General features: G+C 46.3%; 2 protein-coding genes across 3 annotated transcripts; both read right to left on the bottom strand.

Moving 5' to 3' along the window:
- Positions 1-1122: 1122 nt before the first annotated feature.
- On the bottom strand, positions 1123-5044 carry LOC135522770 (claudin-11-like). The gene is made up of 4 exons (XM_064949339.1): positions 4880-5044; positions 4555-4788; positions 4159-4323; positions 1123-3770 (listed from the first exon to the last, which is right to left on the bottom strand). Exons 2-4 carry the CDS (start codon positions 4778-4780, stop codon positions 3484-3486), a joined length of 678 nt encoding a protein of 225 aa, XP_064805411.1. The 5' UTR covers positions 4781-4788; positions 4880-5044; the 3' UTR covers positions 1123-3483.
- A 543-nt stretch (positions 5045-5587) lies between these two features.
- Positions 5588-12860, bottom strand: LOC135522769 (mucin-2-like). Of its 2 annotated transcripts, XM_064949337.1 has the most exons (11): positions 12725-12859; positions 11013-11781; positions 10688-10837; positions 10059-10122; positions 8650-9948; positions 8255-8508; positions 7990-8149; positions 7793-7904; positions 7349-7469; positions 6954-7170; positions 5588-6664 (listed from the first exon to the last, which is right to left on the bottom strand). In XM_064949337.1, exons 2-11 carry the CDS (start codon positions 11760-11762, stop codon positions 6510-6512), a joined length of 3282 nt encoding a protein of 1093 aa, XP_064805409.1. In that variant the 5' UTR covers positions 11763-11781; positions 12725-12859; the 3' UTR covers positions 5588-6509. The 2 variants fall into 2 exon arrangements, with proteins under 2 accessions (XP_064805409.1, XP_064805410.1); XM_064949338.1 differs by lacking the exon at positions 5588-6664 and having other exon boundaries at positions 7080-7170; positions 7349-7425; positions 12725-12860.
- Between the last annotated feature and the right edge of the window lie 5265 nt (positions 12861-18125).

Below are 18125 nucleotides of genomic sequence, written 5' to 3'. Positions count from 1 at the left end.
ATGCATCTCTTTCCCCTTATTTTTCTATCCATCCTCTGCTCCTCTTCTTCCTTCCCCCTCCTCTTTTTAGCTGCTCTAATCTACAGTTTCTATAGGATGTGATATTATTATGGGCTGTCTCTCTTGGTATCCTGCTATACGGTTGCTATAGGATATGGAACAGCTCCTTGGAGATCAGCACCAGAGAGGGACTGGCTCATGCTAGCACCTACCAGCGCTATGATGATCACCTCAATGACACCTTTTCCCCTGACAACAACCTTAACCTCCAGGGCAACCAGGAAGAGGGGTGCTACCAGGACTGTAAGTGGAGAAAGGCTACCACTACCAACAGCAAAACCAGGATCAGAACCAGTATCAAGATGGGAACCAAGATGGCCAAGATCCCAGTACCAGGACAAAAACCAGTATGAAGATTGCTCCCAGTATCAGAATCAATCAGGTTACTACTCTGGCCCTCAGAGCTCCACTAGGGGACCCAGGGGACAAACCAATCAAGGCTACATAGTTCCAGGGACAAACCAATCAGGGCTACACAGATCCACAGGAAACTGAGGGCTCCTCTTATGAGTGACTGCTGCAATGGAACACACCCACTTCCTTGGTACTACATTCTTAGAAAGGAAAGTGCTATCTAGAACCTAAAACGGTTATTCGGCTGTCCCCATACAGTAGGAGAACAATTTGAAGAACCCCTTTTGGTTCCAGGTAGAACTCTTTTGAGTTCCATGTAAAACCCTTTCCACAGAGGGTTCTACATGGAACACGCAAGAGTTCAACCTGGAGCCAAAAAGGGTTCTCCTATGGGGACAGCCGAAGAACCCTTTGGAACCTTTTTTTGAAAGAGTGTAGAGGAGAGGAAGGGCTCCTGAATCCCTCATCAACCCCTAGCCCCGCCCCTTACAATGTACACCAAAGGCACTAGAGTAGACCTGAGAGGACAGGTGATCAATATGGCCATGGTTCCACCTGGACTATCAAAGGGCAAAATATTATACCTATCCAATCCTCTTAGATCTACAGTAATGCCTAGAGGGTCGATTTCAGGGGAAGCGAGAGCGGGACGAGAGAAGAGAAACCCCCTCATCATGCAGGGGATGGACAGATGAGATGATTCATTAATGAGGGAGTGAATGAATAAACTTTATTCCCGTTTACAGAGATTACTCTTACATATTGAGTTTTCTGGTTGGAAAGTGTAACTATCACAAACATACAGATTTGTTTATTTAAAACTGCATTATTAACATCCAACAGGCTTTGCATAAAATCAATCAACCAATCAATTATACTAGAGGAAGCCTGCTCTCATAATACCTCATATTCTGACACCTCTGGTGTTGCATGGATGAGTTGGTTGAAAATAGTTTTAGAGTTTGATAAGATGATAATTCAAAAATGAAAATATTTATTGTCGAAGAGTGTAATGTCTGAAGAAAGAGTGACAGTGATCTGTGTTTTGCTGTTGCCTGATAAACTGTCAGTAAAACATTGAATAAAGTGAATCATTCGGAGAGAACGCCTGTCTGTTGTCCCTCACCACACTACAACACTGGAACACTAGAACACAGAACATCAGTAGTGGAGATGAAGAGTGGAATTCTAGTGAACAGGAAGGGAAAAGGTGAGGAGGACGGTGCAACCTGGACAGATTCCTGTCTGAGAGGATGTGAAGTCTCCATCGACAGGATGAGGTCAATGTCAGGCCAGACATGTGAATGTCCAGATGGTGGATTATAAATTCTCTGCAGTTTACACCCTTCGTTACCTTCTATTCGAGTTCCTGCCCGACTACATTGAATTCAACCAATAGTTAGGTGCCATGTCATCGACTGCGCAGTTGGGCACCAGATTGCAATATCATATGATGTGGTTAGCTGATACACTACATGACCAAACATATGTGGACACCTGCTCGTCAAACATTTCCTTCCAAAATCATGGGCATTAATATGGAGTTGGTCCCCCCTTTTTTTTTTACCTTTATTTAACCAGGCAAGTCAGTTAAGAACAAATTCTTATTTTCAATGACGGCCTAGGAACAGTGGGTTAACTGCCTGTTCAGGGGCAGAACGACAGATTAGTACCTTGTCAGCTTGGGGGCTTGAATTTGCAACCTTCCGGTTACTAGTCCAATGCTCTAACCACTAGGCTACCCTACATCCTCCCTCTCTTCCTCCATCCCCCTCTCTCCCTACATCCCCTCTCTCCCTACATTCCCCCTCTCTCCCTCCATCCCCCTCTCTCCCTCTAACCGCTGATATAATAGCCTCCGCTCTTCTGGGAAGGCTATTCATTAGATGTTGGAACATTGCTGTGGGGACTTGCTTCCATTCAGCCACAAGAGCATTAGTTAGGTCGGGCACTGTTGTTGGGTGATTAGGTCTAGCTTGCAGTCTGCGTTCCAATTCATCCCGAAGGTGTTCGATGGGGTTGAGTTCAGGGCTCTGTGCAGGTCAGTTAAGTTCTTCCACACTGAACTCGACCAACCATTTCTGTATGGACCTCGCTTTGTGCATGGGGGCATTGTCATGCTGTCACAGGAAAGGACCTTCCCCAAACTGTTGCCACAAAGTTGGAAGCACAGAATCGTCTAGAATGTCAGTGTATGCTGCAGCATTAAGATTTCCTTTCTTTGGAACTAAAGGGCCTAGACCAAACCATGAAAAACAGCCCCATACCATTATTCCTCCTCCACCAAACTTTACAGTTGGCACTAGGCGTTCGGGCATGTAGTGTTCTCCTGGCATCAGCCAAACCCTGATTTGTCCATTGGACTGCCAGATGGTGAAGCGTGATTCATCACTCCAGAGAACGAGTTTCCACTGCTCCAGAGTCCAATGGCGGCGAGCTTTACACCACTCCAGCCGACGCTTGGCATTGCACATGGTGATCTTAGGATTGTGTGCGGCTGCTTGGCCATGGAAACCCATTTCAGGAAGCTCCCAGACTAACAGTTCTTGTACTGACGTTGCTTCCAGAGGCAGTTTGGAACTCGGTAGTGAGTGTTGCAACCGAGGACAGATGATTTTTAACCGCTTCAGCACTTGGCAGTCCCGTTCTGTGAGCTTGTGTGGCCTACCACTTCGCGACTGAGCCATTGTTACTCCTAGACATTTCCACTTCACAATAACTGCACTTACAGTTGCCCGGGGCAGCTCTAGTAGGACAGAAATTTGATGAACTGACTTGTTGGAAAGGGGGCATCCTATGGCGGTGCCACGTTGAAAGTCACTGAGCTCTTCAGTAAGGCCATTCTACTGCCAATGTTTGTCTATGGAGATTGCATGGCTGTGTACTCAATTTTATACACACCTGTTAGCAACGGGTGTGGCTGAAATTGCCGAATCCACTAAATTGAAGGGGGGTTAACAGACTTTTGTATATATAGTGTATGTTAAATAACTATGCAGGCGTTGTTAGATCTGGCATATGTCTTCAATGTAGTTGGCCTAGAACTCCAACTCTCACAAATGCACATTCTTACACATGTGCGCTCTTGGCGTGGTTGCCTGTGACTACGGCGGTAGTGTCAAGGTTGATGGGCGTGTCGGCACCCCCTGCCTGTCTGGAGTAATAGTAGCTGTTCTGCTGCCTTTGGGGGGTTGCCGAGGGGTCGTCACCGCAGCAACACAAAATCATGAAGCTCCCCAGGAGGCAGAGGGCGGAGCCGACCCATCCGGTGTACAGTGAGATGCCGAATGACATTAGACCCTCCTCAGCGTGAGCACCAATAGGAAACCAGATGGTCGACACCAATCCACAGAGAGCTGGGGAGAGAGAGTGCAGGAGGAAGAGGGAGAGGAAGGAGAGAAAGAGAGTTGAGTCAGCTTTTGTCCCCCAACGGAGTCTGTCAGTCACAAGGCTGCTGACTGGGACTTCCTGTCCGACACAGGAAGCAGGAAGAGAGAGGGTGATCTGAGGTCGTTACTAGTTACCACAGCAACAAAGTCATAAGCCTATTTCTTAAATTTCTCTTCTTAAAATCTGATTTTAAACCTTAGCCAATGTTGACTTTGTGGCTGTGGTAACTACTGACAACCATGATCCGGTCCCAAATCATCCCATAGCCTCACACAGCATAATTAATCCATATAGGATAACATTAGGTTGTGTATATGTGCATGTGGAATGTGTGTGTCTTTGTGTCTCACTCACCCACGATAAAGGTGAGAGCACCCCCGACCATGCCGTGGCGTAGTTTGGTAGCTGGGATCTCATCTCCGAGTCTGACACAGGGCATGGCCATCAGCACCAGCCCCATCGCAGGAAGCCCCATTAGGCACGCACACACCATCAAAGCACGGCATGTCTGGATGTATGCTGGAGGGGGAAGGGAGAGGTAGAGAGAGATCACAGCAATACCTGCCGGTAAACATTTTTAAAATGTTGACTTTTGCATTCATAAATTGTTGAAAACACAGAAATAACATAAGAGATATGCAGTTTTCAGTAAGCCTTTATTGACTTACTTTTATTGAGGTCTGCAGGTTGGCTACAGATGTGGCCCATCTGCACACACACACACACACACGTGCACTCTCTCTCTCTCACCTGGCAGTGTGAGGATATGGTTGAGCGTCACACAGTGGTAGAGTGAGGGAGAGATGACACACTCTGCCCAGAGGCCTCGCGCGCCCAGCTCGTCCATGCGCACACAGGTGGTGACAGTGTAGTCGCAGGTGCGCACCCAGTCGTTGGTGGCCGTGGCGATGATGATACCTACCCAGCCTGCAAAGCTGGCCCCGCTCCCACTCAGCTGTCTGCACACATGTGCCATGAAACACACTATCACAGGGATGCGCAATCAAAAATAAATCACTTTCTTTTTAAAGAAGATAATTATTTTTTTAAATCCAGGGGAAAAAACTGAACTAACCCAAAATATAGGTCTGTGAAAAATGTCGAAAAATATGAACTAATAAATGAACCAAGTAAAATGTGAGAGAATAAATACATTAAAACCAATTCATCACTAATTAAATGACTAATACATTCCGGAGAGGTTCTAAGTTCTATAGTTCCACCTGGGTCCAACAGTGCGAGAGGGAACTTCAGAGAAATGTGCAGATTGAGTTTTATAGTACAGGAAAAAAGTCTCAAACACCAAACTTTCAGCCAATCAGAAGAAGGTATGGGGTGGCTAATGTAAACCAGAGACCGATGGGTGCTAAGATGGTAAACTGCTGTGTGTTTCTGGGGGGGGGTTCTTCAGGATTTATGATGCAGTTTAAGTCTTAAAAACAAACTTCAGCAGTGTTGAAATTCCCTCTGGCTCCTGATTGATTTGGCATAAACACGGGTTGATTTAGCAATAATACGGCCGTGCTGCTTCAGAATTGTTGTCATGTCTGAACTTAGACATGGTCCTCCAGAGAAGCATCAGTGATATTAATATTTTGCATAGTTTTTTATTTAATTCATATTTCATTTATCTTGATCATTGTTTCCACACGAATAATGCAGTCTATCGACTAGCAAACCTGAATGATCAACTCCATCTAGTGGCCGAAGTTAGTAGTGAGATGGGTAATTTGTGACTACAAAATATCACAATACCAATACCCAGGCAATAAAACAATGTGCATAAGTTAATTTCATTTATTACAGAGTTTGAATAGGAAGGATAAGAGAAAAAAATTAAGAAATCTCACAAAACGACATGGTTATGAGACAAACAAGACCTAACTTTTTTCTCAGATCATATATAAAACGTAATCATTTCTTTAGTTAAGACCTTATTTTCCACACAGTGATACAAAAAAATCTGTGTATCAGCTGTGTAAAATCAAAACAGATTTGACACCACATTCTAAAATAATGATCAAACAGACAAATACATACTGTATATTACAATCCTTCATGAAAATGTTTAAGATTTACAACCAATAGACTGCATTGTAAAATATATACATAGACACAACAGAATATAAGAAAATCCCCCTACCTCTCTCACTGATTGCTCTCAGTTGATAATCTCTTGAATTGATCTCTTGTTTTCCCCCCTTCTCCGCTCCCCTCTCTCTCTTCTCCCATCTATCAATCACTATTTTCCCTCACTTTTTCTTTTGTTTTTTTTTACCCCCTTTTCTTCCCAATTTCGTGATATCCAATTACGATCTTGTCACATTGCTGCAAGTCCAAAAAGGGCTCGGGAGAGGCGAAGGTCAAGTCATGCGTCATCCGAAACATGACCCACCAAACCGTGTTTCTTATTAACACCCACCAATGTGTCGGGGAAACACCGTTCAACTGACTACCGATGTCAGCTTGCAGGCGCTCGGCCCGCCACAAGGAGTCCCTAGAGCAGGATGAGCCAAGTAAAGCCCCGCCGGCCAAACCCTCCCCTAACCCGGACAATGCTGGGCCAATTGTTTGCTACCCTATTGGACTTCCGGTCAAAGGCCTGTTGTGACACAGCCTGGGAACGAACCCGGGTCTGTCGTGACGCCTCAAGCACTGTGATGCAGTGCCTTAGACCGTCCCCCCACCCCTCCCTTTTTCCCTCTCTATGTGTGTCTGAGTGTGTTGATGTGGGCACAGATCTTGAGCGCTGGTCCCAGTTTGATGTTCATGCTGGTCATCAGGTGGTCCTCAGTGAGCAGCAGCAGGGCCTGGCCGTCTATCTCCTGAACACGGAATGCCTCTGCAACATCCACACAACCTAAAGACAACATACACACACAGGTTATAACCTCCCCACAACCTAAAGGCAACATACACACACAGATTGTAACCTCCCCACAACCTAAGAACAACATACACACGTTACAACCTCTCCACAACATATACACACACATGCTATAACCTCCCCACAACCTAAAAACAACACACTTATAGGTTATAACCTCTCCACAATTTAAAACAAACACACACACACACAGGTTATAACCTGCCAACAACCTACAGCAGGGAGATGGGTGAATGTGTATCCTTTTGTATATGTGTTTTACCTGGCAGTGTGTGTATAAAGTCCCAGACTTGCTCTACACTCCACTGTGCAGGTGTGGGTTCAGTAGAGGTCACGGTGGGGTTACTAGGGGTCATCGCTGGCTCTGATGCCCTCCTTGCCCTCCGTGCAGCTCTGCGCTCCAGCCTGGTTGTTATGGGAACAGCATGCCCTTCTTCCCCTTCGTAGTCACGGCGATGGGCGCTCCATATTTCGCGGGGCTAAAATAGATAATGTTACAGGAGATGGAACATGTGTGAACAGCTAGGTTTGATTTATAAAGGCGTATAAATGGTTATAACATGTTATAACATGTTATAACAAGCATCAAACCTGTATCACTGTGGAGTGAGTGACCTATTTGTTAAAAGCAATGTCTGAGTTGTAACTGTAACTGACCAGTCGCAGTAAGAGGGGCTTCCCAGGAACAGACTCCTCCTTGTTTATCTCAGAGCGCCGCCCCTCTGGCTGGCTGCCTGCACTCAGAGCACGCAAACGTTTAGACATCCCTAAATTAAGCCTAGAGAGAGAGAGAGAGAGAGAGAGAGAGAGAGAGAGAGAGAGGAGAGATAGGAGAGAGAGAGAGAGAGAGGAGAGAGTGAGAGCGAGAGAGAGCGAGAGAGATGATGTGTCCTTTCTCTGAGCACTCTGGGGTTAAAATTTTCTCATATCTCACATCCTGTCTGAGCACCAACACCTGACCACATCCTGTGTATGAGGATGTGTTTATGAATGCGTGTACTGTACACCTTTAGTAAATAGACTATGCTGTGTCTCGACAGAGAGAATACCTCATCTGTCATGGTCTTGTTTCTGTGTTCGGCCTATGGGAGTGTGACTCACCTGCGGGCACAGGAAGTGGAGCAGTATCTTTTGGAGCGGTGGAAGGAGTGGGCATGGCCTCTCTTCCCACAAGACTCACACTGTAACACCCCCCTCTGTCTCTCTCTGGTACCTAGTGAAGTTTGGATTCAGAGGGAGAATTTAACTGAATATTGAATCAAATATTGATTCAGAAACAGGAGATTAAGGTGGCTTACCTGTCAGCGGGGCATCTGTGGCCACACCCACTCGTTCTGATTCACTGGAATGTTCCGGTGGCTCTGGTGTGTCTGTCAATGGTAATAACTCCGCCCCCTCTGTGTTCCCATTCTGGGAGACACCCTCCTGTCCTCCCAACAACAGAGATGAGCGGTTCACCTGCACAGGTACACACACGCATGCACACAGGTTATATATACTGTTAATGTATAAGTATATGACACCATATACTTTACTCTAAAATGTGTGTGTGTGTGTGTTTACCGGGAACGCCTGCAGCCCCTCCTGTATGATGAAGCCCTCCACCAGGTGAGTTAAGACACGCCTTCCGCCCTCTGGCCACACCCTCTGTGTCCAAGGCTCGCGCTCTGATAGGCTAAGGGTGTCAGAGCGGCTCTGTGATAGGCTGAGGGTCTCTGAGCGGGAGGGGCTAACAGGCAGGAGAGGAGGAGGGAAGTCAGATGGAGGGGTGAGGCAGGGTGAGGCAGGGGGAGACTGGGAGGAGAGACTGGACAAGACTGGGGGGAGGAAGAGAGAGGAGCAAGAGTTCACAACACTTGTTACATTAGTGTTTCAAAAGTTAGTTTCGAGTTCATTAATAGGCCAAGGCTAAAGGAAATGGTGTGCGGGACAGGAGGACAGCAGAGAGACCCTGGTACCTGAGTGGTTGTCAGACTGAGTGGATATGTTGTCACAGAAGTCCTCTTGGTCCTTGTGGAGTAGGTCTGGGGGTCGCTCTATGGGACAGTCCAATGGTCTCTGGAGGTCTATGGGGTAACCTGGGGGGGGGGGGTGGTCGTTCTGAGTGGTGGGGTTATGAGGTGTGTGTGAGGGGGCATCAAAGTGTATGTGATTCTGAGTAGCCGGGTCTGCATTGGGGTGAGGGTCTATCGGACTGTCCTCGTCAGTGGTAGTCCCCACCTCCTTCTCTCCTTTCTGTCCCGGCTCCTCCTCCTCTACATCCATCCTTTCTCTCTGCTCCTCTCCCTCTATCTTCATCCTTTCCTCCCCCTCCTCCTCTATTCCTGTCATCTGTCTCAGTCTCTCATATTGTTTACCTCTCTCCATCCATTCCTCCTCTCCTCCAGCCTCTCCTTTCTCCTTTCTTGTCAGCAATCCCTTCTCTCCCACCCTCTCTCTATCTCTCTGGTCCTCCTTCTCTCTATCTCTCTGGTCCTCCTTCTCTCTATCTCTCTGTTCCTCCTTCTCTCTATCTCTCTGGTCCTCCTCTTTATCTCTCTGGTCCTCCTTCTCTCCCTCCATCTCCACTCTCTTCTCAACAATACCTTTTTTCTCTCCTGTTACCTTTCTCTCTCCTGCCACCCTCTCTTTATCCCTCTGCCCCGCTTCAATTTCCCCCATCTTTTCTTCCTCTCCCCCCACCCGCTCTCTCTCCTCCCTTACTCCCTGTCTACCCACTTCTGCTTTTGACTGAATGTGTCTGGCCTGATAATGGGGGTATGGTAGGGGTGAGTTGGCTTTGTGGATGGAGGAGGGGGGAGGGGGAGAGGCATGGTCAGAAGTCCTCTGTGGTTGGGCATCGAGCTGAGGAGGTGGGGACTCAAGAACCAGACACTTTGATTGGACAGAAGCTGGGGTGTGTGTGTTGGCCGCGGGCCGTGTTTGGCTGCTGAAGCGGCTGGTGGAGCCAGAGGAGAGGGCAATCATTTGCAGCTGCCTTGATGCCGGCGGTAACCGATCAAAACAGGAAGAACCCAAGGGAAGGGGCCTAGAGCCTGAGTTGAGCTGCGATTGGCCAGGGGTGGACTGTGTGGGCGGGCTTTGAGATGACAGACTGGTGGCTGGTACTGTACACTGTCTGATGGGTAGGGCCTGATGGGCAGCAGCAGCAGCAAATGGTCGCATGACGGGGCTGTGTCTCGGGGGCAACACTCTGTGGCCGTTTGGAGAATGAAGTCTGGGTCTCAGAGGGACAGAACGCACAGAAGTGTAGAGAGCTGGAGAGAAGAGAAAAAGAGCGAGGGATTGAATGGTTTTATTGGACACACTATAAATCACACCTCAGTCTCCCTGAACATTCTACTCTTATCACATGTTTATGACTCACTTGGAGGCGGGACTGAGAGGCGCCGGGTAGTTGGGGTCTGTCTGTCTGTTGCCATGGAACTGGGCTGGGTGCGTGGCCGGAGAGGGGGGAAAAGGGGTGTAAGGGGACGAGAGATAGTAGAGAGGGAGGGGGAGGGAGGTTTGAGACGTAAAGAGGGGGATTGTGAGAGTGCCGGGAGCAGAGGGGCGCAGGGTTAGACTCTGGAGCTAAGGAGGAGGGAGGGAAGGAGAGAGGGGGAGAGAGGAGGAGAGAGGAGGAAAAGAAAGAGGGAGAGAGTGGGGTTTGAGAGGGAGAGGGAGTGTAGTTAAACTTGTGAGACAATCACAATCTACACTAGTGGCCTCTCACACACCTAACACACACCTGCTGAACTGCTCACCTGAGCGGAGGCAGGGTGAGAGGATGAGGAAGAGACAGGCTGTACCGTAGAGGTGAAAATCAGCTAAGAATGAGAGAGATACAGACAGATAGACAGACAGAATACAGACATAAAAAGAGAGAGAGAAAGAGAGAGAACGATAGGAATGTTGAACTGAGGAAGCTTGAAAAAGGCCAGTCTCAGGGTTAAGCTTCAGGAGTTTGAAGTTGGTAGAAGTAGGACTGAGAGTTGTTGGTGTGTGTGTTGTTACCATCTGGGCCCTGAGCAGCATCTGGTCTCGGCTCGAACAAGGACTCCGACCCAGGAGCAAGGCCTGCTGGGATACCCTCGGTCTAACAGGCGAGATGCTCTGGTTTGCTTGCACCAGAGTGGGCGTACCCAGGGGGCGAGGAAGAGGGACCTGAAAAAGGGAGAGGTATTTTTAGGGGGGTATTTTGAATACTGTACTCTTGGTTAAAGGAATGTAAACCAATTGATCCAGGAAGGGACGTGGTTGTCTGTGTGAGTATGTGAGAGTGTGTGTGGCTGGTTACATAGTGTGCTGCTTTTGTTTCATTTTCTATTTGGTCAGTTACCTGTCTGCTGGCTGGGGTATGGAAAGGCGTGATTGGTGGAGAGGTGGGCGTGGTGGGTGGCCTTGCATTCCCATTGGTCAGGAAGAAGGAAGGCCCAGGAGCAAAGGACATTTTGCCATGGGTTACAGAGGGGGGCAGAGAAGGGATGGCAGATACAGTGGGGGAGGGAGGGGAGGGAGAGGGGGTGAGTAGAGGGGCATTAGGGGTGAGGGTGGGGGGAGTGAGGGGGAGAGGAGCAGATTTGTGAGTGAGTTTAGTAGGGGAGGGAGACGAGGAATGCTTGAGTGTAGGTAGAGTGGGTGTGAGTGTGGGGAGAGTAGGTCTGGGGGTGAGTATTTTAGAGGTGAGGGGGTTGGGAGTAAGTGAGGGAGAAGTAGGTGTAAATGTTGGGGTGGGGTTGAGGACTGTAGAGGTGAGGGTAGGGAGTGTTTTATGGGTGAGTGTGGGTGGGGGTGAGGGGGTGGGGGTCAGTTTAGGTGGATTGGGGGTGAGTGTAGAGGAAGAAAAGGGTGTGAATGTAGGGGTGAGGATGAGTGTACTAGAAGAGGGATTGGGGGCAGGGGTGAGTTTAGGAGGGCAGGAGGAAGTAAGCTGAGGGGGAGTAGAGGTGAGTGCTGTAGGAGTGTGAGCAGCTGTAGACCTATTGGAGGACAGGGGGCTGGGCCTCGTGATAGGTCCCTCTCGTGTCTCCTCTCCCCCTGTCTCTGCTCTGCTCTCAGTGCATGTCTCCAAGGCAGGGTCTGTCTCCATCCCTCTAGGTTTCAGCACACTGCAGGAGGACACACACACACAGTATCAGACCGCTGTCTCTGTTTTACAATGTAGTTGATGATTGACCACATTGTAAGTAGTTAACCACCGTTAGAGAAATCAGGTACCGTTGTCAAAATCTTTCCACAGACCGTTAAACATTAGACATATGCACTTCAAGTTGTTGTACCAAAGTAATGGTAAAACTCACTAATCCTAAGACTTCATTTATAATGGAGATATATGGGGACCATCTCATCAGCAGGTGTCACCTAAGCACGACAGATGCAAACATCTGGGTCTAGACTTGAGAGTGCTTCTCAAGCTGCTGGAGACTATTGTGCCTTGCCTTTAATCATGTTTATGATGATGATGATGCATAGCCTATTTTGTCAACAAATAATCCTGCCAAGAAAATTCCAACCTATTAAAAATGTGGCTGTGGTGAAATGTTCTATCCAAAACCACCAAGAGTAGCCTACATACCGAGGCCTACCCCAAACCAGCTGTGACGCATGTAGCCAAATCTATTCTCTCTGTCCATCAGCGAAGAGAAAACGCATGTTAGTTTATCTATAGGCTCCTCCTTCTGTCACAGAAGGAAGGCTGATCTGCGTTTCAGGACAACATTGCAAATGAGTCAGTAGGGTAAAGGGGGCGTGCCCGAGACACCTTGCGCGCTCCACTTCCTGGTATGAGAGAGCGCAGAAAGTGTATTGTACAGAAGCGCGTCATAACATCAGCCCCGATAAATTCTATGCATGCCTTTGCCTCGCTGGTGATAAACCTGCTAAAGAAAGTACCGTATCTTAGTCAAACGCGGATGGTTCAAACACGAGTGTGAAACATATGCTACGAATATTCCAGAGACGCTTATGTGAGTTTATGTTTAATATAAATAACTTACGAACCATAGGGTCCCCCCCCCCTGTGCTCCCTTCACTACCTCCATCCCTTCATACCTGCCAGGGGTCTGTGTGTCGGCAGACTGCTCAGGGCGACCAGAGAGACAACTGCGATGGGCCAGTCAGTCCGCCAGATGGGAGGAATGGAGAGAGAGCAACCTACTGTAGCGTAGAACTGTGACGCTCAGACAGAGAGAGAGGGGCGAGACAGCACAGCACCACGCACAGTGCAGGAGGACTGCACACAAATTATGTGTGGTCCCCCGCCCCATTCCCTCTTTTGACGTGTTCAAAACAACTGGGCAATCGGAATAAAATACGTGATCAAATCATGACGTCAGTGATCTTCAGGTCGGAAAGTCGGAGCTCCAGTATGAGACCCGAGTGCCCAAAATGGAATTCCGAGTTGGATGACCATTCAAATCGATTTTCCCCAATCGGAGCTCGTTTTTCCCGAGTTCCCAGTTGTTTTGAACGCACTGAAGTCGGGGATTTCCGAGTTACCAGTTGTTTTGAACGCGGCATCTCTCTCTCCACCCATCTTTCTCTTTGGTGGATACACATTTCTCATTGTTTCTGAATAGAGGCAACAAAAAAACGTATATTCTGTCTCGATCTCACTACAAGAGCTAGGATCTTTTGGCGATTCCAACAGGCCAGTCATCTGAACATCGTAGAACGATGGAACATAATTTGCCCTGGCAGGCTTCGCGCTGCATAGGATTCCATTCCACTGTCTACAAGCCGTGGTTTCCACTAGTTATCACATCCACAATGTAAAAATGGCCTTATCATACAAATTCATGAAAACAAAAATGTATTTAAGGTTAGGGTCAGTGGCGATTTAAGCATGTAAGTCTTGGTGGGGGAAAAAAGTGTGATGCATACCAGCAAAGCCACAACACAACACTAAACAATACATTAATAGCAGTATACCATAGCTACACTTGGCTATCAGCGGAGCCTTGTCTGGCAGCAAAACAGTTCATTCAGTCTCATTTACTGCCTTTAAAAAAACATAGCTGATATGGCTGACTTGCTTTAAGAAATGTGGTTTCTACTGACAATGGAGATGTACAAACTATGGTATAAGGGGACAACATGCAGATAAGAGGCAATCCGTAATTTCGATTAAGGCATTAATGAGCGAGCTAGGACACACGTAGTCAGTATAACTATTTTTTCAGCACTTTTGAAATGTACGGCGACATAATTCAGAATATGGGCCGTTCTTACAGTGTTCTACCTGTACACCAAGTCAGAACCGTAGAATAAATCAATTGAACATATAAGCAGACAATGAAAGCTCTCACAATATTCAATGATTCAAATCCTCAAAAACAGGTTATTGGCTACATGTGCACCACCAAGTCAGATCAGTAGGTGCAATTAAGAGGGGAAAATAGACCAAATTATTAGGTTGAGGCACATGGGCTTACTAACAGCTTACTACACAACATACACTTAGAATGACTTTCTAAGCTACAGTATACATATCTCCCTGTCATATTACATCATTTATGCAGCAGCAGCATACAATACATTTTTGAACTCACCTTGTTGTGTTGTGCTCACTTGAACAGGAAGGTGGCGCAGTGGTCCTTCTTAGACAGATTTTGTCATCAAACTTTGTCATCAAAGTCTGGCATTCTCTGGATTTGTGGTGCTTTCAAGACAACTGGGAACTCAAAAAAAGGTTGAAACATGATGACGTCAGCAATCTTCAGGTCATAGCTCTAGAAAGAGGCCAGAGTTCCCGATATACAATTCCGAGTTGGATGAAAGTTCAAAAGGTATTTTTCCAGCCGTAGCTTGTTTTTCCCGAGTTCCCAATTGTCTTGAACTCACTAAAGTCAGATTTTGCAGTTCTGAGTTAAGTTGTTTTGAGCATGGCACAAATCATGCTTCATTGACAGCATGGCCAATGTTGAATATTTATAATTTTAAACTAGGAAAAGAGACCCTTAATCTTAGACTTGGGACCACACAGCCACAAACACTCCACTGAATATCAGGCTAATTATCAAATAAAATAAAATAAAATTGTATTTGTCACATGCGCAGAATACAACAGGTGTAGACCTTACAGTGAAATGCTTATTTACAAGCCCTTAACCAACAATGCTTTAAGAAGTTAAGAAGAAAAACATGTTAATTTAAAAATAGATAAGTAAAAAAAATGTTTTTAAGTAACAAATAATTAAACAGCAGCAATAAAATAACAATAGCAATAGCGAGACTATATACAGGGGGTACCAGAACAATGTGCGGAGGGCACCGGTTAGTTGAGGTGATTGCTTTGCAATGCTTGCAGTAAGCCACTGATTCCTTCCAAACCACTCATTGTTGAATTTGCGATTTCCAACTTGTTATGTAATGTTTATGTCCAATGACTGATGAGCACCGATACGTTTTATTTATAATTTCTCTTCATTATTTCTCTTCATATGACAAGGATTAAAAAGGATTTGCCAGTATATTGTCAACTTGACTCATAAAACTGCCAGCTAAGATTTTGATCTTGATCAGTCCAATCAAAGCTACTGTAGATATAACGTGATTTGACGTCATTTTATCTGTGGCCAATGACCTTGAGCCTTAATGGATGGGCACTTCTAATGTAACTCTATGGCAGCAACCAAGGGGCTAGAATTTTAGAGCTCTACCCTTAGACTTGGTGGTGACGTAGTGTCCCCATGAGTGACAGAACACTGCACCAATCACGGCGCAGTGTTCCATACTTTCTGCTGGCTTGCCCCACCACCACAGAAAACACTGAGCTAGGCTGAAACACCAAACAGACCATGTTTGTATGCAACTTTATTAACTCAATGATTAACTCAATGATATATTTAAAAAATTACATTGTTTGCAAACTGATATGTGATATGTATTAATGCTAAATTAACATGCAAAACAGGCCAACAAAAAAATGCTACAAATGTGGGCTCTGCCCCACCTGCCCTGAATGACATGTCGCCACTGGCCTGGAGGCAGAACTGAATGATTTCAGCTATATTGACCAAAATTTGTTATATTGAAAAATGTATGAAAAAATAAATGCTTTTTGTTTTTTATTTAAGGTTGGGCATTAGGGTTATTAGTGTGGTTAAAGTTTGGGTTAGGTTTAAAATCAGATTTTATGACTTTGTGGTACTAACCTGTTCCTATTGAGAGGAACGTCATTTAAATTAATCAGATTTCGTTACTGAGTTTAAGGGTAATCCAAAATGTATGTTACCTATTACAAGTTTGGACATGTAACTAGTAACTAACGTATTACATCTAGAAAGTAACCTACCCAACACAGCGTGCACAAATAGGGCTCTACCGGTGAAGAGCACTTGCCCCTTCCAGTCTTCAAAGTGCCCTTTTCGGTGGTCATATAATTTCCCCAAAAATGTGTATAGATTTTTGGTCGTTATTCTAAATCCTTCTCATATGTCTTTCAGAACCAAAAAGTTGTGCTTCTTGATTTTTGACCAATGACCCAGTCATCAGCATTGGCACGCAAAAGCGGGCAATGTGCGTGCGATGGGGTCTCAAGTTTTGTACCACACCTTTTTTGCAATAGCAAGTCAAAAAGTTTGAAAGCCATTGGGATACATGATATTGGCAACAAATTGACTTGGGTCGTATTTCTTACAAACTTCTATTTTGACTGGAATTGTGTTGGTCATTGTTAATTGTGAATTGCTCTAAAAATGATATACAAAAGTATTTTGTATTTTGAAAATACAAGTTACAGCTCTTGAAAGTATCTTGTTACAAAATACATTAGGGTTAGACATCATGTTAGCAGTGTGGTTAAGGTTAGGTCTTAATTTAAAGTTAGGGTTAGGCATGAGTGTCACGACTTTCGGGCGGCGGTCGACGTCGCCAGTCTTCTAGCCATCATCGATCCACTTTTCATTCCATGTGTTTTGTCTTATTTTTTCCTCACACCTGGTTTCAATTTCCTCAATCATTTGTTGTGTATTTAACCCTCTGTTCCCCCCATGTCTTTGTGTGGGACTGTTTATTGTAAGTGCTTGTACCCAATTATTCTTGTTATTTTTATGCTGCGGGTTTTTCTATTAAACTGCTCCGGCTATTACGAAGTTCTGCTCTCCTTCGTCTGACTTCCCTGCCACCGATGACGCACCCCTTACAGAATTCCACAACAACTATATGGTGTCAGCAGGAGCAGGTTCCCCTGGAATAGGGGTGGAGGAGCATGTCCGGGAGCAATGCAGCAATGCTCCACCATCTCGGCGCCGCCATGGACTGCGTTGTCCAAACTATGGACCGCCGGTCGGTGCCGGGTTGGTTCCTCTGGGGATCGAGGGCAGGGCACTCTGGCGTCATCTCAGTTGAGCTGGCACCCTTCTCACCCAGAGCCCTCTGTTGCACACATGTTTTTGTATGTTTCTTTCCCTGTGTTTTCCCTGCATTTCCCTCGTCGATTCAGGCGCGGCTGGGAATTTTCTAGACAGATTGTTCGCCCTTAGTTTAGGGATCCCCATTGTTCCTGTGGCTGTGCCCTTCCCCGTTCACACCTTAGACAGTCGACCATTAGGGTCAGGGTTGACTAGGGAGGCCACCGCTCCTCTGGGTATGGTGACGCAGTGGGGTCACAAGGAGAAAATTAGTCTCTTTCTCATTGACTCTCCTGCATCTTCCGTGGTGCTAAGCCTACCCTGGTTAGCTTGTCATGACCCTACTGTTTCTTGGCAACGGAAGGCTCTCATGGGGTGGTCGCGAGAGTGCTCGGGGAGGTGTTTAGGGGTTTCTGTTGGTGCTACTATGGTGGAAAGTCCCTGCGTCAGGGGTACATTCGGTCCTCCACTTCACCCACCTCCTCAAGTTTATTTTTTGTGAAGAAGAAGGAGGGAGGTCTGCGCCCGTGTATTGACTACCGGGGCCTAAATCAGATCATGGTGAGGTACAGTTACTCGCTACCTCTTATCGCCACCGCGATTGAGTCAATGCACGGGGCGCGCTTCTTCACCAAACTAGATCTCAAGAGTGCTTACAACCTGCTGCGTATCCAGGAGGGAGACGAGTGGAAGGCGACGTTCAGTACTGTCATAGGAATTTCATAATTCCTATATGTGTTCATTAATTAAATTCACTTAGTCTATTTTATGAGAATTTGTAAGATTCTTACTTGCATAAAATAGATATCAAAATTAGATAATAGTATTTATTCTCAGAGCGCGTTGCCATGGAACCATAAACAACAGTTTATATACAAAATATGACGTCATAGGTTATAAAATGTCCTTCCTCCTATCGACCAGGACAAAGCAGGTTCAAAAGTTTATTCCAACCCCCTAGCTTGCTCACTCCAGACAGACACTTATCAATATTAACTTCTGGAATCTTCACCTTCATCCATCACTATCTAGAAGACAGTTCCAGATAATGGAAAACCCAGGAAAACACTCGCTGGCTTATCTAAACCACCCAGAGCTAA

Source organism: Oncorhynchus masou, chromosome 30 (assembly GCF_036934945.1).
Source record: "Oncorhynchus masou masou isolate Uvic2021 chromosome 30, UVic_Omas_1.1, whole genome shotgun sequence".
NCBI classification, from domain to species: Eukaryota; Metazoa; Chordata; class Actinopteri; order Salmoniformes; family Salmonidae; genus Oncorhynchus; species Oncorhynchus masou.
Note: the sequence above shows the minus strand (reverse complement) of the source record. Positions and strands in the feature narration are given on the sequence as shown.